At 37.8% G+C, this 23,027-nt stretch overlaps 1 protein-coding gene and 1 non-coding gene across 2 annotated transcripts; one reads left to right on the forward strand and one right to left on the reverse strand.

Moving 5' to 3' along the window:
* Positions 1-13,361: 13,361 nt before the first annotated feature.
* Positions 13,362-16,940, forward strand: LOC131436874 (translocation protein SEC63 homolog). The gene is made up of 9 exons (XM_058605835.1): positions 13,362-13,442; positions 13,500-13,726; positions 14,060-14,769; positions 14,837-15,065; positions 15,122-15,542; positions 15,607-15,832; positions 15,894-16,021; positions 16,082-16,166; positions 16,234-16,940. The coding sequence occupies exons 2-9, from the start codon at positions 13,603-13,605 to the stop codon at positions 16,579-16,581; spliced, it is 2,271 nt and encodes a 756-aa protein (XP_058461818.1). The 5' UTR covers positions 13,362-13,442; positions 13,500-13,602; the 3' UTR covers positions 16,582-16,940.
* Positions 16,941-17,136: 196 nt separating this feature from the next.
* On the reverse strand, positions 17,137-17,223 carry Trnastop-uca (transfer RNA opal suppressor (anticodon UCA)). The gene has a single exon. It is a non-coding gene; the product is annotated as a tRNA-Sec (tRNA).
* Positions 17,224-23,027: the final 5,804 nt, after the last annotated feature.

Consider the following 23,027-nt stretch of genomic DNA (forward strand, 5'->3'; position numbering starts at 1 on the left):
TTTTCACTAGGGTCGTCGTTCATTTTTCACCGGGCATAGAAACCTCAATAGAAAGGTTCAGGGATGGCAGGTAATTTTTTCAAAAATCTGTCATCAAGCCCAAAAAATTGTCTGTGCAAAATCTGTCCACGATTCTCGTTAATAATAGTTGATCGGAATCACTTTGATGAGCAAAACAAAAAGGTCTCGCTACTTCCAACCGCTCTGTCGGATATTCATATTTTCTCAGTTAGCAAATTGAATACTTTTTGAGGCTCATTGCCAGTCTGTGATCGATTTCTGGAATCTGTGAAAATTTGCGCAGAAATTTGGAAATCTGTGAGAAACATATTAATCTGTGAACCTGACATCTCTGTAAAGGTTATGATGTGTGACAATTTAGTAATGAGACTGATTCCTTAAAAATTGTTTATTCTAAAATTATTTCACAACCCCCCTTCTAAGTAGGGATGTCCGGTCCACAGATTAATGTGTATTTCAATTTGGTGCACAGATTTTAAATATTTTAGCGTACGTTTTCGAAACTGTTTTGCCCAATCTGGCTCAAAATTTTGTCACGACGCGTTGCTTTTTAGAAGCAACGCCTAATTTTCATGGCGAACACCACCAACACACGTCTACTCAACACGACACAGCAGGCGAATTACACATGCTAGAGCGACGGTAAATATATCAATGGAGAGGAGGAGGATGCCGGGGAAACGAAGAAAAATTTCGAGATCACAGGTTTAGCACAAGAGTGACAATAAAATCAGTATCATTTCTTAACTGTCACACCTCGTATACAATCACTGTGAAAACCGACTTTTAAACCAAGGACCGAAGAGCCGAATGTCATATGCCATTCGACTTAGTTTGTCGAGTACGCAAAATGTCTATGTGTGTATGTGCGTATATCTACATATATGTACAAGTAACGTTTTTGTGGACTAACTTTTCTCGTAGATGGTTGAACCGATTTCACAAACTTAGTTTCAAATGAAAAATATTACAGTCTCATACTAAATTCCATAATTATAGTCGTATACAACTTCCGGTTCCGGAGTTATAGGGTAAAGTGTGAAGAATTATGAAAAAATAAGCACTACCTTTTCTCGGACAAAGCTGAACCGATTTTCACAAACTTAGACTCAAATGGAAGGTTAATACCTAATAATAAGCTTGCTTCATGAAGCTTCACGTATGATATTCGACATTCCTCAAATCGACTGTACTTTGTAAACAATCAACATGGAAGCCGAAAGAAGGGAAAAAATTGTGCACAGTTATTTGGAAAATCCATTGTAGTCTGCATCTAGGCAAGCTAAACAGCTGAAATTGCCCAGAAATACCGTATGGCGCGTTATCAAACGGTATAAGGAAACGTTGACGACGATTCGGAAGCCTCAAGCCAATCGTCGGAGTGGAACTGTCGACCGGAAACGGCGTGGTAAGATTTTGAGGACGATTAAGAGGAATCCTAATCTGTTGGACCGTGATTTGGCCAGAAAATTCGGTGCTGCCCATAGTACCCATACTCCGGGAGGGAATCAAGTCGTATCAAGCTAGCAAACAGCCAAATCGCCAATATGGTCCATAAAACAGAATAGTGTGGTCAAAATTCGTGCTCGGAAACTATATGTCCAGGTGCTGACCAAGTTCGACGGGTGTCTTCTGATGGACGATGAAACCTATGTCAAGGCTGACTTCGGGCAAATCCCAGATCAAAAATTTTACTTGGCAACGGCTCGGGGGGATGTTCCAGGAAAATTTAAATTTGTTTTTGCCTACAAATTTGCAACAAAATTTATGATTTGGCAGGACATTTGCAGCTGTGGCAAAAAACGAAAATTTTCGTTACAAATAAGACAATGACATCGGAACTATGCCAAAAAGAGTGTTTAAAAAAACGAATTTTGCCGTTCATTCGATCCCACGACCATCCCGTAATGTTTTGGCGAGATTTGGCAAGCTGTCATTACAGCAATATCGTTCAAGAAAGGTATGCAGAAAAAGGGGTCCAGTTTGTTCCGAAAAACCTCAGCCCAACCAACTGCTCCCAGTTACGCCTTATTGAGAAATACTGGGCAATCATGAAGAGGAGACTCAAGGCAAAAGGAAAGGTTGTCAAAGACGTCAATCAGATGACGACCTGGTGGAATAAGATAGCTAAAACGATAGACGAAGAAGGTGTGCGCCGCCTAATGAGCCGTGTTACAGGAAAAACTCGAGAATTCCTTCGAAATCGTGACGAATAATTTTATCCGTATCTTTCTTATAAGTATGAAGAAAACGCTACATTTGTATAAAAAAAGATCTTGAATTCAATAATAAATAACTGAAATATAGGTAATTGTCTTTGTTGCAATTCTATCTGAAGCAAGCTTTAGAGTTCCAGGGAAAACCCCTAATTTTATTGGGATCCGACTTTCGATTCCGGAACTACAAGGTTATGAATGTAAAAAATTTAATATCACTTACTTACTTTCCTCAGAGATGACGGAATCGATTCTCATAAACATAGGTTAAAATGAAAAGTCTTATGGTTCCATAGAAAACTTCTGAATTTCGACTCCGGAATAACAGGATGCTAAATGTTAAATGTTCAAATGAAAGATCATATGATCTCATACGGAATTCCTAAATTTCATTCTAATCCGACATCCGGTTCCAATATTACACAGTAACGAGTGTTAAAAAATTCATACCGTCACTTGCAGCGAAGCAAAAAACCGAGTAATTTTCGAAATTGAAACCTATTACAATCGATAGTCATTGAAAGTAGACGACCAAGCAAACCGAATACGGTTATACTGGTTTCCGGTTTCCGATTCCGGAAGTACCAGAAATAGTGGTCATATACTCCAAACCTTTTAAACATTGTAAACAATTTATATGTAGTCTACATTTGCTTGACGAAATAAATAAATAAATAGTAACAAATGGAACCTACTCACTTCTCTCGGAGATGGCTTATCCGATTTTCACAAACTTCGATTCAAATGAAAGATCTTACAGTCTCATACTCAATTCCTAAATTTAGTTCTGATCCGACTTCCGGTTCCAGAATTCTAGGGAGATAAGTGCCTAAAATTGCAAGATGTCGTTAAGTCTCAGTCTCATACTCTCATTTTTCGACGACGCAAAATTCATCTTTTTTTTCCATAAATACGTTTATTTCTTAAGGCAGTTTACATAAGTTTTTCTTCGCCGTAGCATCACTTTTACATAATATTCTTATCCTAATTTAATTCTAACATAGTCACAACGTTTTGAATTTATTAAAACATATTCTCTTATAGCTTAAATATCATCTTAGGTAACTCATCATTAATTATGAAATCTACTCGGAAATATTATTTGAACCAAACGATTAACTTCTATAAATTATAAAATAAGCTATTATTTTCAGACATTTTGTTGATAATTTCATAAACTGTTTCGAGTTTGTTTATATCATTACATAATTTTTATTCTAATTTAGCTATTGGTTGAACTCATGGACGCAGCTGGGATCAGAACTAAGTCTTAAAAGGGGCCTTTATTAAATTGAAACTCCAATTTTCTTCATGAAATGATAAATAAGTTTCATGTATGAAAGGTCACGACAAGCAAGAATGTCTCGAACTGGGATATTGGATAGTCTACCTTGGGTACGCAAAGAATTTATTAGTTGAGATCTGGCATCACGATACTCCACGCATGTCCAAACGACATGATCAATATCCCGATAACCTTCTCCGCAAGCACAATGATTAGTCTCGGAGAGCCCAATTCGAAGGAGATGTGCATCTAACGTGTAGTGATTGGACATGAGTCTGGACATCACACGAATGAAATCCCTACTCACATCCAGTCCCCTGAACCATGCCTTTGTCGATATTTTCGGAATAATTGAGTGCATCCACCGACCCAGATCATCTCTATCCCAAGATGCTTGCCAGCTGGCAAGTGTTCTTTGGCGAGACGAGCTATAGAATTCGTTGAAAGCAATCGGTCGCTCATAAATTTCCCCCTCAATAGCACCACGTTTGGCTAAAATATCGGCTCTTTCATTGCCAGGAATGGAGCAATGAGCCGGGACCCAGACTATAGTGATTAGATAATTATTGTTCAATAAGTCGTTCAGGCACTGTTTTATTTTGCCCAGGAAAAACGGTTCATTTTTGCCAGCAGCGTTTGAGCGAATGGCTTCAATTGCACTCAAACTATCTGTGAAGAGGAAATAATGGTTTGGAGATAATGTGACGATTACACTCAAACTATAATGAACTGCTGCTAGCTCTGCTATATAAACAGATGCAGGTTCTTGAAGCCTAAATGAGGCCGAAACATTATTGTTGAACATACCAAACCCTGTCGCTTCTTCAATTCGCGATCCGTCCGTATAAAACATTTTCTCAGAGTCAATATGCCTGAACTTACTTGAAAATATTTTTGGGATTTCCGTCGAGCGTAGATGATCCGGGATTCCACGCATTTCACGCTGCATGGATGTATCGAAAAATAAAGTTGAGTCAGGGGCACTTAGGATGCTGACACGGATAGGAATATATCTTGAAGGGTTGATTTCCTGTGACATATGGTTAAAATATACTGTCATAAATTTTGTTTGAGATCGAAGCTCGACTAGTCGTTCGAAATTATTAATTACCATGGGATTCAGCACCTCACATCTTATTAGCAGGCGTGATGAAAGCTCCCAAAATCGATCTTTTAATGGAAGAACTCCCGCCAGAACTTCAAGACTCATTGTATGTGTCGAATGCATGCAGCCTAAGGCAATTCGCAAACAACGGTACTGAATTCGCTCAAGTTTGATAATATGAGAGTTTGCAGCGGAACGAAAACAAACGCATCCATATTCCATCACTGAAAGTATCGTTGTTTGATACAATTTTATTAGATCTTGCGGATGAGAACCCCACCAAGATCCTGTTATTGTTCGAAGAAAATTTACTCTTTGTTGGCATTTCGTTATCAGATACCTAATGTGTCCTCCCCACGTGCATTTGGAATCGAACCACACCCCGAGGTATTTAAAAGTTAAAACCTGTTGGATCATTCTTCCCATCATATGGAGCTGAAGCTGCGCGGGATCATGCTTTCTTGAAAAGACGACTAACTCTGTTTTCTCCGCAGAGAATTCGATACCAAGATGAACAGCCCAAACGGACAAGTTATCTAAGGTATCTTGCAATGGTTTATGCAGATCAATAGCTTTGGGCCCAGTAACTGAAACCACGCCATCATCTGCCAATTGTCTTAGTGTACATGGGGTTACTAGACAGCTGTCAATGTCATTCACGTAAAAATTATAGAGGAGCGGACTGAGGCATGAGCCTTGCGGGAGACCCATGTAGCTAATTCTGAATGTTGCCAAATCGCCATGTGAAAAATACATGCACTTCTCTGACAAAAGGTTGTGCAAATATTTATTTATAACCGCTGGAAGTCCATGTTGGTGGAGCTTGTCTGAAAGAACATCAATGGAAACTGAATCAAATGCTCCTTTAATGTCTAAAAATACAGATGCCATTTGTTGCTTTTGAGCGAAGGCAATTTGGATGTCAGACGAAAGTAATGCAAGGCAATCATTCGTCCCTTTATTTCTACGGAAGCCAAACTGAGTATCTGACAACAAACCGTTCGTCTCCACCCAAGTGTCGAGACGTCGTAGAATAATTTTTTCGAACAATTTTCTGATGCAGGACGACATCGCAATGGGTCTATATGAGTTGTGATTGGAAGCTGGTTTCCCCGGCTTTTGAATGGCGATAACTTTCACTTGTCTCCAGTCAGGTGGAACAATATTTTGCTCAAGAAACTTGTTGAACAATTCCAACAAACGTCTTTTTGCGAGGTCGGGCAGATTCTTCACCAAGTTGAATTTAATTCTGTCCAACCCAGGGGCGTTATTGTTACAAGACAAGAGTGCTATAGAAAATTCCATCATTGAAAATGGGTTATTAATAAAACCATTATTTGGAGGAGATTCCCGTATAATGCTCTGCGTAGGAACAGAATCTGGGCAAACTTTCCTAGCAAAGTCAAATATCCATCGGTTCGAGTATTCATCACTCTCATTGCCCACGTTACGATTCCTCATTCGTCTGGCCGTATTCCAAAGAGTGCTCATTGAGGTTTCTCTTGACAAACCTTCGACAAAATGTCTCCAATAGCTACATTTTTTGGCTCGAAGTATGCTCTTGTACTTGGTTTCTAAAACCATAAGTTTTTCAAAATTCTGAGGAGTTCCTCCTCCCCGTTTTAGAAACGTCTTGCAAGCATTTTGTTTTGCGAGTTTAGCCTCTGAGCACTCTTTGTCCCACCAGTGGTTGGGAGGCCTTCTGTTAGTCGTTGGCCCAGGAAAGCGTTTAGTTTGGGATTGTTCTGCGGCCTCCAGAATCGAACAAACGAGGAAGTCATATTCTTCAAGTGGAGGGAGCTCTTCCATTGAATTCAAAATACTAGAGATTCTACTTTGGTATTTAATCCAGTCGATATTTTTTGTCAAATCATATGGAATACTAGCTGAATTAGCAATACATTTGTTACAGCTAATTGAGACGATGATTGGTAAATGATCGCTACCGTGTAGATCAGGCAATATTTTCCAGGTGCAATCTAGTCGAATTGATGTTGAGCAAAGAGATAGATCTAATGCACTTGGGAGTGCAGGAGGTCTTGGGATCCGTGTCATGCTACCCATATTTAATACCGTCATGCTAAAATTGTCACAAATGTTTTGTATTAAAGATGATCTGCTATCATTGTAAACGGAACCCCACATCATTCCGTGAGAATTTAAATCCCCCAGAATCAATCGTGGAGCTGGAAGGGCTTCAACCATTTCATTAAGCTGTCGCTGTCCAACTTGTGCTTTTGGAGGAATATAAACCGAAGCTATGCAAATATCTTTGCCTTTAATGTTTATTTGGCAAGCAACAACTTCTATACTAGAAGTTGAAGGGATGTTTAATCTATAAAAGGAACAGCATTTCTTAATTCCCAAAAGCACTCCACCATACGGAGAGTCTCTATCGAGACGTATAATGTTAAAATCATTAAAATTTAAAGCTATGTTTGAAGTAAGCCATGTTTCGCATAAAGCAAATACATCACATTTTTGACTATGCAATAAAATTTTAAATGAATCAAGTTTTGGCATGATGCTTCGACAATTCCACTGCAGGACAGTGATTGTATCATTTGCGGCGGGTGATAAATTATCCATCAAAAGATACAAAACCTGAGACAATTGGCCATTGAGCTGATAACTGCTTCAAAAAATTTCTAGCTATTGGAAGGAATGCCATTATGAGGGTCTTTAAGGGTTCAGATATATTGAATGCTGAGAAAATCCATTCAACAATTTCCGAAAATTTCAGTAATCCTGTTGGTGGCTGTGAAATGGAGCCCACAGGATTATTACCTTTTTCTGTGCTAGATCCTGGATTGGTTTGTGAATTTGACAAACCAGGAGGCACAGTCTTTGGTTTTGACTTTTTTTGTTTAACACGGGGATCTTTTTTTGAAGATGAAACTTTAGGTGTCTTTTTTGGTAATTTGGAAGAAGACTTCTTTCTCTTAACTGACCCTTGGGTAGTGATAAACGAATTACCTTCACTATTTTCGTCAGAGTCAGAGTCCTCTGTTTCCTCTAGATTTGAAAACCCGTTTTCGGTTTCCAAAGGGGGGACATCAATGACCGTTTTAAGCATTTCTGCATATGTGCGCTTAGACCGTGCTTTTAAAGAAAGCTTAATTTTGTCTTTGTGCACTTTAAATGCAGTGCATACTGAAATATCCTCATGAGGACTTTCCCCACAATAAATATATTTTTCAATTTCCTTGTTGCAATCATTATCTTTATGAGGTCCTTCACACTTAATACATTTTGGTTTATTGCTACAGTAAGTAGCTGTGTGTCCGAATTTTTTGCAGTTCGTACAATTCATTACATTTGGAACAAAAAGCCGAACAGGGAGGCGAATTTTATCGACATAGACATGGGACGGCAACGCAGATCCGGCAAATGTCACTCGAAACGAGTCTGATGGGCGATAAACTTTTTTTCCCTCTTCATAAACTACTGAGTACAGTTGTTTGCACTCCAGTATTTTCACACCCTCAAGCATAGAGTTCTTGAAACGACCAACACCATGCTTGAGTAAATCATCTACCGAAAGACTCGCTTCGGTAACAACACCGTCAATTTCGACATCTTTGGAGGGTATGTAAACTTTATACTCTTTATTGAAATGTTCCGAAGAGACAATATCATTCGCGTGTTTCAAATTATTTACCACAACACGAATTTTATCGTCATTTACTTTTATGATCTCTTTGATTGAAGAGAATCGTGATGTCAAACCTTTATTAATTTGTACAATGTTTAATGGCTTTGATATACGTCTAAAAAAGACTATCCAAGGCCCAGAAGAGCTCTCCTGATATTTTTTCGTTCGTGGGGGTATCAGATTCATGCTAGGATTTACGTTCATGGATTCATCCATCACATTAAAATTTTTAATCAAACTTTAAAGTAAAAAATGAAACCAACACTACACAGTTCTCAATCAAAAGGAAAAGAAAAAACTTCTACCTTGAAATTGTTGTCTATCTCCGTTGCACTGCCGTGTAGATCCTCGTTGCTCTAGATGTTCTTGTTGGATGCTGATTGTTGGATGTGATGCTACTGCTACCTGACATCCAGCACCACTCGATTTCCGATTTACTTTTGTCTTCGCCAGCTGCAACCAGCGCAGGTCACCGGTGTATACCAGCGTGTTGTATGGCAGTGGAAAGACCGAGTTGTCTTGTCTCCTTCTCCCTTGTGCTCCGCACCGATATGCTTCTGCACCGAAGTGCCTTCGCACCGGTGTGCCTTTGCACTCTCCTGCTTCTATGTGCCTTTGCACTCTTCCTCTTCGATGTGCCTTTGCACTCTCCTGCTCAGCACTTGTGGCTGTATATTGTGGCCTGGGTAGAGCTTGGGAAACGCCCTTTGTTGTTTCCTTCACCAGCTTGGCCCAGCACTAGGGCTCTCTTATGCAGCACGATTTTACGTTTTAACGGCTGCTGCCAACAGGTCTCTACCTGTAGTTCAACCGTTGTCGTATTTAACGCGTGTAAACTAACCAGCGTTATTAAACTGTACGCTTCTATACACAACCTTCTCGGTTGAACGGCTATTACTGAATGTAAAATTCATCTTAATTGGGCTCAAAACCAGTGCTTTCATCATTCATTCATCAATGCGAGGAACGAGCAAAAAAAGCGTTCAGCGCAGCTATAGCACTCATACCAACAGACTGAGTTACCGGCTTCGATGCTGAAAATATACACGAGCAAACAGAGTGGAGAACGAACCATTCCATACATACTTGCCGACGAGCGTGCTCTATTACGTTTAATAGTATTGAACCTTCCTGAAAAACAGCATTAAGTATTCTCTTTTCTCTCAAATATAGGCAACTCGTTCTAACAATTCCTCGGTAGTATAAGTGATTCAAGCACACTTGGTGAACCATTCATCATCAAAGAGTACTGTTGAATTTGAATGTAAAAATAATTTAAATCATTAATGTATTCAAGCATAAAAAAAATAAATTTAGAAGGTTTCACGCTGCTGTAGATTTTCCACATCATTTTTTACTACCAGTAGCTATGATTAATGTTCATGTTTATGAGATCTTAACTGCAAGCAATGGCCAAACAGAGTGAAGAAGAAGAAGTAAGCTTCATCTGTGCTTAACGATTTCACTGCTCACTCGTTGGGCTAGTAACCACATGAAGAGATTCATGTATGTACAGCCGACGATGAAGAACCAACAATACTCTCTCGTTGCTTCGCTCACTAATGTAAAAGAGAATGAGCAACAAGTAATACTTCTATTAGGTTTTTTACCGTCACTGCTAACCTCAATCGGATGAACACATTTTGACAGTTCAGCAGTACTGTTTGTAAACAGAAATTTCTTTTGTTTGTTTATTGACAAATTGGATCAGTCCATTTACGGTCCGTATCACCTAAATAAAGTTTTAAAACATTTGTTCACGATTGAATACGTTTCGTTTTTGTTATTTATTAAATAAAAAAGACTAGTTGCAAAGTGTAAAGATCATTGTTTTAGATGTGCTCTTAGATTTTTGTTTAAGCTTGTTTGTAAACAGTACCGCTGAACTGTCAAGGATGAATACTTGTTCATTTGTGTCGTCACGATAAAAAACCTAATACGCTTACCTTCCAAGTACAGAAGAGCTTTGATTCACTAATACATACCAATGTGAACAAACTCCGTCTGCTTAGAAGTGTCTGACGAATGGCATTCATGAACCATGAAGCGAATGAATGATGCTTACTTTTATTCAGTTCATTCATTTTCCAAGCACTGCTCAAAACTGTTCCCATTTGTAGGGTATATTCGTTGCTGGTCATTCGCAACTACTTTGGGTCTAGCGGCCTAACAGCGATCAAAAACTGCTGAAATTATGTCACTCACTTTTCCCAGGGGTAAATTAATCGATCTTCCAAATGAAAGGTATTTTTGGACCTTCGTTTGCCGTTTGATTTTGAAACGGACCATTGAACGGCGCGCCATTTTTCGTTCAACGAACTCGGCAGACAGAGGTCAATTGTTGAGCTATTCTCTGTGTTAGAAGTTGGAGCTCTATTGGACTTGTTTTACTGGAAAATTTTGGAAGTTTCTGAATATCCATACATTTTAAATAACCACTTCATACCTATAGAATACCTACTTCGTGTGGAGTAACATCAACAGAAACTTTTCATATGGAGAAAGCACCACGTTTTCACACTATTTCTGTAGGAAAAACAATTACAGTGTTACATACCAGGTACGACTGAGTACAATGACATTGAAAATTAAGCAATTTTCAGGTTCACTTAATAAAAAACAAATAGTTGATGATGGTGGATGCACTTAGCTACAAACTTATTTTAGTCAAAGCGCATAGATTGTTTGCGAATAAGAAAATTGACGATTAGATTATTTCCTCATTATTGATTATTTTTAGTCTGAAATTTTATAGTCTAACGTTTTTAAAATATATCTAACTAGAAATCATTTGATATGATTTAAAAGTTACTTGAAAGATTAGAACAACCTCAGTGAAACGATTTAATATTATCACCCTCATTCTTGTTTACGTCCGTATCCGCAATACGACGAACGGGTACTTTCGAACGAATACGAATAAGCCATTCTTGTTTTCACTCGAATGAATTCGAACGCGACTCGTTTGCCACAAAATATTCAAATATCAGTAAATTTTTTTAAAATAAATGCAAAGCTTGATGTAATCAGTCCAATTCATGTGATTAACCATATGCGAAACGCTAGAATGTATGCCATTTTAGTTTCAAACGAAACGTGTATTCGAACATCATTCGTACGAACGAATTCCCGTTTACGGACGAGTAGACGAAATGCCGTGGTTTCGATTCGTCAGTTTAATGTTGCGAATCAACCGTTCGAACACATTGAAAAAAGTTTAACCGATCTCTAACAAAATTATTTTCGAATCTAAAGGTGATTTGTAATCAAATCATAAATTTGTGTTTTGCATAAATCATTTAGAAAGCATAGCAGTATAGTAAAATGCTGTTTTTTTCTGGGGAGCCTTTGAATATATGCGAGGTTCAAAGTTTTTACGCATCAATTTTGCATCTATTAAGTACTTTATGGAAAATACGCCATGGGTAAACATGCTTTATTTTATATTAAATGCATGATTTTACCAATGAAATAAATATGTAGGATATCGAAAACATGACAAAATTGCAAGAAAAATGCAACATATTTTTCGCAGATACTACTGATCGGATTGCTATTTCAAATGCTTTTTTAACTTTGCACGAAGTTTAATTTGAAAATTTCATTTACCGACTTGAATAAAATTGGTCCTGAGTACGATATTTATTTATTATGTAGCATTCGTCACTTCCTTGATGCTTGGAATCTTCCCTAAAAAACTACCTGCGCTACCGATCCTTCTTTTGCACAGGAATCGGGTACGTACACGTTCGAGTGAAAACAAGAATTGCTTGTTCGCATTCGTTCGAAAGCATGTGTTCGTCGTATGGTCGATACGGACGTAAGCAAACATGATGATACAAAATCAGTGAAAAAAACAAGTCAAATAACAAATGATATCAAAGATTTTTATTTACAACTCAAATCTGTACCAGAACTGATAGTTTAAAGTTGGATGGGCGTTGTTTTTATGCATATACGATGTTTAAAAGTGTGATTGATTCGAACGTAAACGGGAATACGAATTTGCTATACTTTCGAACGTATCGCATACGGCCGTAAACAAGAATGAGGGTGTACACCAATAACAAATTTCGATATATATATATATATATATATATATATATATATATATATATATATATATATATATATATATATATATATATATATATATATATATATATATATATGACAATTTTTTCAATTATATTATACACTTGCTTTAGTTATGAGTGACCAGAGTGACGACAACTGTTCGACTGGAATTACAGCTTTGTTCCAACCGAAAGAACGACATATTATTGACACCGTTGAAAACAAAAACGCTATAACCGAAAATCGCTTCTATGAACTTCATTGATTACTTTGATAAATATTGTATGTTTGGAAAAAAAATCTGTTTCATTCGATCAGCGTAAAAATCGAATTCATTTTTATTTGAACACACAGCTTCATTCTACAATCTGTCGAATTAGACTTTGAATAATGACACTAATAAACTTCAGACTGTTTTTTCCCAGTAAATCCAAACATCGGACGCATCGTGCAAGAAAGCTTTTGATTGCGTTTCAAGCTTACAGAGTGTATCGCTAGAACAAAAGAGTGAAGAAATACCAAAGCAGAAAGAGAATGTCTGATATTCAGGGGATGGGATATATCGGGGTTGGATTTACAACACCGAACATAGGGCCAGAGTTTTCCTGGCCCTAAGAGGCGAATGACCTTAAGGTTAAAGCCTCTATGATCGAAACAAAAGAATATATTTCACACCCTATCGGGGAGACGTTGGCTCCAAAATGCCTTGTTTGATGTTCCCTCGCTCTGTTGCTATAGCGATACATAATGTGAACATAAAGCTTTTTCAAGTCGACGCGGTTGATGCAAATGGTGCAGAATTGTCCGATGACGGGCCGATCGAAGCGCTACGATCGGCCCCATATCGTGCTCAATCGGTCCGATAATCGGACCGATGATCGGACTTATGCGGGTCTACAAATTTCACTGGGTTCGTGTGGCTAAAGTCGACGAAACTTGACATCCCTACTTAATCAAGCTTCGTCGACTTCAGCCACACAAAAAGTGTGGTTTTCCCGCAGGGTGGTTTGTTGGACGTGTCAAATTATTTTCTTGATGTGTTCAGTAACAGTCAGCAAGTGGTAATCTTTCGGATTCGTACAGGTATCACGCAAAAGGAAGAATAAAAAGAGAGCCGATAAGAATTCTATTAATTTCTAGTGTTCTGCTAATTAAGCTTCTGTTCACTGCAACGGTAGCATATCTATGGAACTATCGATGTAGAGCAGTTTCCGGTTAAAAAAGAATTTGTGACTGAGAAAAAATGGGTGGACAGAAGTTCCAGTACGATGAAAGCGGTGCAACGTTTTTCTATTTCATCCTCTCGTTTCTGGCACTGATACTAATCCCGGCTACATTTTATTTCTGGCCCCGCAAGAAAAAAGAAGGTACGTTACGTTTCGGATCTAACCAAAATATCAACAATCAGTCTCTGTTGATTCTTGAACTACGATAGAAGAGAAAAAAACTCATCTGCTGGTACCTACCAAAGAGAAATTAACAGTTATGTTTTCACTTTTCTTATTTTCCTTATTGCCGTCTGCTTCTATTCGCAAACGACGTTTGTCGTGGGCTTTTGTGAATGGTTGAAAATTAGATCTATGTTTCAACTCGAGTGAACAAACCGCGTGGAACGATTACTAATACATATTTTATTTGCGTTTAGTGTGTCTAACGTTGCATTTAATTTAAACATCTCATTCAATATCAATATATTCCAGATCCTGAGCGTTTCAAAGCGGAATGTCAGTGCGAATCATGCATACAAAAACGTATACTAATCTCACATTCCGACCCGTACAAGGGTGTGAAAGCGTTCATCACCAAAGTAGCCATTATTGGAGGCTGGGCACTGCTCGCATTTCTCACATACAAAGTGTCCCAGTTTGATTATGAAATGTCCAACTTCGATCCATACGAAATTTTGGGTGTGCCGCTTGGCTCCTCCCAAAAGGATATTAAGAAAGCTTACCGCACCCTGTCAGTAATACTGCATCCAGATAAGGAAACCGGTGACGAGAAGGCATTTATGAAGCTTACCAAAGCCTATCAGGCTCTGACGGATGAAGAAGCGCGAAAGAATTGGGAGAAATACGGCAATCCGGACGGTCCTGGGGCGACATCGTTCGGTATCGCGCTACCCTCGTGGATCGTCGAAAAGGAGAATTCCGTTTGGGTGCTCGGATTGTACGCGCTGGTATTCATGGTAGCACTGCCAACCGTTGTCGGTACCTGGTGGTACCGATCGATTCGTTACAGTGGCGATAAGGTACTGCTCGATACAACCCAGATGTACTTCTACTTCTTCCACAAAACGCCGCATATGGCACTGAAACGCGTGGTGATGATTCTGGCCGCTAGTTTGGAATTTGACAAACGGCACAACACACAAGTCGTCGAACGTCAATCGGATAACGAGGAGGTTCCAATGGTAAGGGATTTAAGAAACAAAAGGTTTTTTATTGTTTGTTAACAACCGTTATTTTACTTTGTTACAGCTCATTAAACAGTTACCAAACTTGAACGAAAAATGTAAAGAACTTCCCCTCTGCCGAATGTATTCAATTAAAGCTCGTGCTATCCTGCATGCCCATCTTAGTCGTATGCCACTGAATCCAAACACTCTTGATAAGGACCGTCAGTTTATTGTTAAAAAATGTCCCCACCTAATTCAGGAAATGGTCAGCTGTGTCAATCAATTAATCATGCTTGCGTACGCGAGGAGAAGTATGGCTTTAATATTTTGTACTAATAGCTAATTCCAACAAATATATTTTTTTCAGTCTCCAAACTACCGACTATAGAAACAATAGAAAACTGCATGAAGCTATCACCGATGATTATCCAGGGGCTGTGGGAATTCAAAAACCCACTGTTACAACTTCCTCATGTAACCGATGATCATTTGCGATACTTTGTTTCTAAGAAACGTCCTATCCGGAATTTACAACAATTTGCTCAACTACCTCCAGAAGAAAGTCGAGCCGTGCTGCGTAGTTTAAGTGATTTCGAGTACGAGAATGTAGTGAAAGTGCTGGGCAAAATGCCTCTGATTGATTTCAGTGTCAAGTGCGAGGTCGTTGACGACGAAAACTCCAACGTTGTGACAGCGGGAGCAATTGTGACCGTTACGGTGGAGTTGGTGAGGCGTAGCATGAGTGAATTGTTCGGCGATGCTTCCGCCAAGGAGAAGCAGGGCATTACGTGAGTATAGAAAACACTGAATCGTATCGGGACGACGAATTGGTAACATTCGAGTTTGTTTCAGTGAGGAAAACGAAGAGGGTGCTGAAGGAGCCGAGGATGGTGCCGAAGGAGCAACGGTCAAGGAGGAAAATGCCAAAACCAAAAAGCTCGTTTGGCAACCGAAACCCAGCAAAGGAGGTCACAAGAGTAAAAGTAAAGGTGGCGCCAACAAATCCAAGCAACAGCGACAGGCTGCCGCGGCGGCTGCAGCCGCACAAGCTCAGAATCAAGCCACCAAATCCGATAAGGTAGTGTTTGAAACTGCTTAGTAAAATTCACATTAGCAATGTATTTCATTTTTCGCTCTAGACTAAAACAAATGAAAAAGCTCGTAAGGATGATTCGGACGCTGACAGCGGTGCAGAAAGTGACAACGACGGCAGTACAGATGAAGATAAGAAATCATCCATGGAAGATGATGACGTTGAATGGGAGAAGTAACGAAATGCAAGATATTTTTCTCTAAAAGCACATCTTATCTAGCATTTTATTTATAGATTCCAACAAAAGATTAACAAACGCGAGAAGCTTGAAGGCAAATCAAAAGTGTCCCATCCGGTGCACTGTCCACTGTTTCCCGAGGTTTGCATAAACATTTGAGATACACTTCTGGTCTGATGCTGTTTACCTAGCACTACCATCATTTCAGGAAAAGTTCGAATACTGGTGGACCTACATTTGCGATCGGAAGTCCCGAACACTGCTGACGGCGCCCTATCAGGTGACCAGTCTGGTGCAGCATGAGGAAGTGCATCTCAAGTTCACAGCACCCAAATGGCCTGGCGTGTACAATTTCACCGTATGCTTACGGTCCGATTCTTACCTAGGAATGGACCAACAAGTGGACCTGAAATTGGACGTCAAGGAGGCAGCTGCTATACCCACCGAGCACCCACAGTGGGACGTAAGCGAGTCTGAATCGGACGCTAACGAGCAACAGGCAAATGAGAGCGAATTCACCACGGACTCTTCCGATGCGGAAAATGACGACAACTAAAGATGCAACATATTTTTTTCCTTCTTCGTACGTGTGGTATATGCTGCTGGTGGATGTGAGAGTATAAGAGTTTTTGATTTGTTTTTCGGGTCTTTAGAACCGAACTATGTTACGGTAGATGTGACTGATAGCTAACAAAACAGGACAAGAGACACAATTTTTCTATTCAAACTTCTTCAATTACACGAACGGCAACGTATACAGAGACTATTGTGAAACGTATGAACGTTTAGAGAAAAAAAAACAGTTGAAAGAAAACCTAATTTAAAGAAAGGTAGTTATTTAGTGTACAATTTTCACAAGTTCACACATACACAATCACAGAAAGAATTCTATAAACCATAGTAAATGAAAAGAAAGTGAGAACCTTGGTTCATGCAATCCGAAACATTCCGATAAGAACAAAGTATTTCAAAAAACCAAACGTTTAAATTCTTTTTCAGTACAAATTTGTGTTCACGTAACTGTTTGTATACCACTCTAGAATTTCAAAGTTTAATCTGCAAAAATGTTTTAAAAAAACATTCGGATACCTCTTCCTCTCTCTCTCTCCCCCGCCCAGCAGGTGGAATCGGACCACTTCGACGCTAATCGACTACAGGTTTGAAGCCTGCACCCCGGACCACCGAGGTTCAGCTGGGCGTCTCGAAGCTGTACAAACTTTGTATATATAGTTAGCAATGGACAGAACAGTTCTAGCGATGAATAACATTGGATAAAACACGCCATGCTAATTGAATACAAAATACTTGCATACAAGATTTATTTTTAGATTTCCGGATACTAAACGATTACTTTGTGTTGTGTCTTTTAATGTAGTTTATTTACTCACAATATTTAGCTTAGCACAATATTTAATCCATCAAATTCAACTATAACAGATTTGATTATTGTTTATTGGTGTCACTTTGTAGAATAACTGATCTCATGAGCGGGATGAGAATCGACCCCAGGTAAGCTGCTTACAAAATTATTGATCGTAGCAATTATACTAAGAAGCGACCGATACAGTCTAAAGTTCAAATAGTTGCCTACACAAAGGCACTTATTCATTATAGCCTTTGGTGCTGCAACGTATCATAGATGTGAGATATTCTTCCGCATAATTCGTTCTCTATGCTGGCTAGTGTAACTTGAAATAATTTTCTCTGTTTGATAAGTGCCTAATCAAATGATAAGATTATGAATATTTCTGTAATCATACACAAATTAAACCCAGATTCTAGATTTTGGTTCTTTGTTATAATCATAATTATTATCGAAGAGAGATTTACATTCTCTGTTTATTGTAATGGCTCTTAGATTACAATGAACATCTTATCCTGCGAATTTCTTCGGCGTTATTGTGTCTCAGAACCGTAGCTAAAATATCCGTTAATTGCAACTTTTACAGACAGAAAAAATAAGCTGTAGTTTAAAATAACAAAACATTCAGTTGATTATTAAATTTGTTTTATATTAATTTAAAGAATATGATTGTTTTGGACCTATTTCTCCCTTGAACACCAACAATAGGCAGGCGCGTACCAAGAAATATTTTTCAGAGGGTGTTTCAGAACATGTTGATCAATTTTTTATACGTATAGAAATGTATAAAATTACTTGAAAATTGTTTGGTTATACAGTCGTTTGTTTTTTTAATTCACTTAAATGGTTGAAGACAAGAGTTTTCATAACATGCTTTTTTTTATTTTCGGAGGGGGTTTGAGCCCACGGAATGCCCTCTTGTTTACGCGCCTGACAATAGGTATATGTTTGAAAATTCTGAACTAGGCTAACGAAAATATTATTTGTTCCGGATAATTTTATTGTTGAAATACACACTTGATTCCGTTGTTCGGTAATCATTGGAAATAACCGATGTTTCGGTACCTAAATTTTATTTTACAAAAATTATGAAAACTTTCACCGTACCGTCAGTTACGTTAATTTTCATTACAAAATTCTGTAAACAATTTTACAATTCATACAGTAAATCTGAATAGTTGCCGAGTACGGTAAAAATCATACTGTCCGTATAGCAGTCTCGTACCCAGAAGGGAAGGGGGGACCGATGCGTTACTTTTAGGTAAGTTATAAACGTTACGAAGCATTACATGCGCTGTTTTTTGTAATTTACGAAGCGTTACATACGTTACTTTTTTATAAGCTATAGACGTTATTAAGCATTATATGCGTTACTTTTTCGAAAGTTATAGGAGTTACGAAGCGTTACATGCGTTACTTATTAGTAAGTTACAGACGTTACGAGGCGGTATAAACGTTAGTTTTGTTAGTTATAGACATTACGAAACGTTACATGCGTTACTTTTTAGTAAATTACATTCGTTACATTTTGGTAAGTTATAGGAGTAACGGAGCGTCACACGCGTTAATTTTTTTGTGAGTTATGACGTTATAGAGCGTTACTGGTTTGTTACAAGCGTTATATGCGTTACTTTTTATAAGTTTAGGCGTTACATGTGTTACTTTTTATGAGTTATATACGTTACGAAGCGTAGCAAGCGTTACTAGTTTGTAAGTTACAAGCGTTACTTTTCAGTAAGTTTCATGTGTTACTCAGTGTTGCCTTTTGTAAGGTTCAAACCAGGGGTGAAAATAAGAAAATTTTTTGATTCACAACAAATAAAAATAGTCAGTATTATCTTATCATAATTTTAAAACGAATGATTTTTGATAAGATAAATTTTGGTTTAACTAAGAATTTAAAAATGTCTTCATCGTAATTAGTATCACTGTCTGATTCGGAATCAACATTTCAACAAATTTTGGTTCGTTTTAATGCTACTCTCTGTTCACTAACCAGGTTTGAAGTTTAAATGGCTACCACTTACGGTTCCGGTGATATAATGGTATAAGTGACGTAATCATCAAAACTGACTACCGCTCAATTTTCTCGAATATGGATTATCCGATATCAATAATTTTAGGCTCGTTAGGTGAGTTTATTTCATCGGTCGCATCGAAATTCCATGCTTCGTGGCGTATTTGAAATTTATTCAGCAATACCGTCGTGGTGGAGTACAGCTACTAATATTAACATACATGCTGCGATGAATAATAATTATAATGATAAGAAAAACATGTTCAATCACATAGCGTGCTACGCAGCTGGTTAATATTACCCTATTTAGCTTGACTATTATACACAGAAGTAACAGGAGCGCAGGATTGTGCTACGCCAATTCAACCACAGCGCCTACTGCAGCGCTCCTGTTACTTCTGTGTATAATATTCAAGCTAAATAGGGTAATATTAACCAGTTGATCGAATCGTCTATTTGATATTATAGAAATCGGTGATAATAGTAGCTCAAAATCACTACCGATTTTGTGTGACGGTAACAATTTAATTTTTGTTACCGAATTTTTCAATTCACGGTGTTCGGTTTATTGATTCACGATCGGAAATCTTGATTCACATTTTCGTGCGCAAAATGGGCTTATTTCCAATTCTGGTTCAAACGTTACGAAGCGTTACTTTTTGTAAGTTACAGGCACTACGAAACGTGATATGTGTTATTCTGTATAAGTTCTTGGCATTACGAAACGACAAATGCGTTAATTTTTTGTGAATTGTAGACGTTACGTGCGTTACTCTTTTGTGATTTACAGGTGTTATGAAGTGTTACATGCGTTGCTGTTTTGAAAGTTAAAGGCATTACGAAGCATTACATTCGTTACTTTAAATAAGTTTTAGATATTACGAAGCATTATATGCGTTACTCTTTGGTAAGTTATAGGCGTTCCCGAAATCAGACACAGAAACGAAAAAAAAGTTTGAGAAATATTATGGGGCTGTTGATTGATCCTATGAAGCACGCAGCGGCAGGTCCTACGAAGCAGAACAGAGACAAATTCACATAAAATGGAGGATGAAACCGTCGTAAACAAAGACAATAATAATAATACATAAAATTGTACTGAACGACCAGAAAGAGAAAATTCACCAGCATGCCTTAGTTAAGCAAGATTCTGCAGATGAGAAAGATATCCTACCGCTGGATCCCTCACATACTTATTTAGGGCTAGAAAGCCGAACGCAAGCGCACTTCGAGTACATGTTTGGCTGAATCCATTATTATAAGGCAGAGATCCGAATTATTACCCGACAATAGGCTAAAGTCAGCACGAGTGTTTCGCTGTGAAATGGCCTTACATGAAGCAAATGACAGTTAAACAGTTTAGGTTTCAATTACTTGGACATCACCCTCGTTCACCTAATTTGGCTTCATCGTACTATTATCTGTGAACAATCGTTAGTTTATCTCCGAGAAATTTGTGTGAGTTTCGTTTTGGAATTTCAGACCACTACTTTCGGAACCTGAATCCGAAATCAGTATAGCCAAAGTAAATTTGTATGTTCATCTACTAATATGACCTATAAATTTAGAAGATGTTTTCCGTTCTCCACGAATCGGTTGTGCTACTCTATGCAGTGAATTGTCGTCATTTAAAATAGGAATGGAAATGATCTCAGATTATATGGCATCATCACAAGTCCTTGTGCTATATAAATATTTAGAAGGTCTTGACATGTAATATAGAAATAACATGACAGTAAACGTAAAGAAATGTTATGCAATAACGGTCTCTCGGGCACAGTCACAAATTTTATTTCAATACTCCATAATGACAGTTCCAGTGGAAAAGGTTAAAGTGTCGCCGGTAAAAGGCACACCAAGAATTGGGTACATAAGCAATCTTCAGTAACATCATTTTTTTATCTGAGGGCCCCTCCCGAAACGAAATCCTGGGTACGGGCCTTCCGTATGGTAAAATTATCTTCCAATTATCGAATTTCTATTATTAAAATTTTCCGTAAGTGTATTTTCAGAAACCAAACAATTCTAAGTTGAAAATTTGTTTTAAGATTTCTATGTAATTGGTAGTGAATTCATGGTTTTCGGAAAAGTAAGAGTACTTTTGACTTGAAATGGTGCGGTAATCCCTTTTCCAATTCTATGGATGCTTTCCCTATTTCTGCTATGTGCTCCTTGAACCGAGTATCTAATGTTCTCTTTGTTTGTTTATTTTATCGCAATGAGAACACGAAATTTTTTATTTTGTATATTTTGTATGTTTTCAATTTATCAGTAGGATCTTCTGTAGATCCTAGTAAAGTTTTCAATTAGTAATTAGTACTACTGAATACCAAATGTAACCTAAAGGAGTTTAATTTCGATTTAAGTGGATGTGCCAAGTTTGAATTGAAATCAACCGATGATATTCTTTTAAAATTTTCTGATAGAAGGATCAAAGTTGTAAGTGATTATTTTTTCAACGATCGTAATTTTTGATCGAGGATTGTTTGGATTGAGCCCTCCGGATAATCATTGAGCTTTCCAATTTCGAAGATAAATTTTTTCTCTTTGATTGCCGCATTCTCGGAGGGGCAAGGCAGACCCAGAAATCAATCTTCAGTTCAGTTGGTTACAACGCTCCGCATTTTCCATACTGGACGAACTAGGCTATGGTGCCCAAATGAACACGGTAACGAAGGAGGAAACCGGTCTATCGTTGATAGGTTTCCTCCAGCATGTAACCCAAGCGACAGATTCCTTTACCTTTATCTTCTACTGTAAGTTCGCCAGAAAGCTTGTCGCTTGGGCAGGAAGTGTGTGCTTCACCCGGTAACCATTCAATCATTGAGTCGTGCGTCTGTATCGTATTGGTATTTTGTCATCCTACCAACTGCTTCTTTGTCTTAAATGTCCTCATCGATGGAACTTTGGAAAATTTCGCATTGTATCCGGTTCGGTCTTGGCCCTGCTTTTTTATATATATTTTTTTTATGTCTGCAGCGGTACTTACGATTAATACTTTGAAGTTCCTAAATCAATGTAGATATGTTTGGTCTATTTACACTATCCATTCTAATCTACTCTGATTGATTCTATCTTTGTAGATGTTACGTTACGTTTCCTTTTCCACCATTGCATTGCCTTTTTTTACTATGCCGGAGAAACCTGTTAATATCTCAAGCTGATAGATTATCAAAAATAAAGGAATAATAATAATAATAATAATAATAATAATAATAATAATAACAATAATAATCATAATAATAATAATAATAATAATAATAATAACAAAAATAATAATAATAATAAAAATAACAATAGTAATAAGAAAAGTGATAGTAAAAATAGTAGTGCATTTTGCTTTTTCTTTTACCATATCGTAACTTACCAAAAGTTAGGTTATTATATAACATACCTCTTTTTCTTCATTTTCTTGTGACATTCTTTTTTTTTAAGAGAGAATCCAAACATTTTGACTGCTTTTGAGCAATTTAGGTCTATATTAAGTTTTGGGCTCTCTAATGTTGACCACGCATCAAGGGAACAAGAACTACATGTATTTCGTAAAGAAATACTAGGTGTGATTGTATGAAATGGTCCCCGTGAACCGTTCTCTTCCAGAAACACACATCTCACACTTTCA

Source organism: Malaya genurostris, chromosome 3 (assembly GCF_030247185.1).
Source record: "Malaya genurostris strain Urasoe2022 chromosome 3, Malgen_1.1, whole genome shotgun sequence".
NCBI classification, from domain to species: domain Eukaryota; kingdom Metazoa; phylum Arthropoda; class Insecta; order Diptera; family Culicidae; genus Malaya; species Malaya genurostris.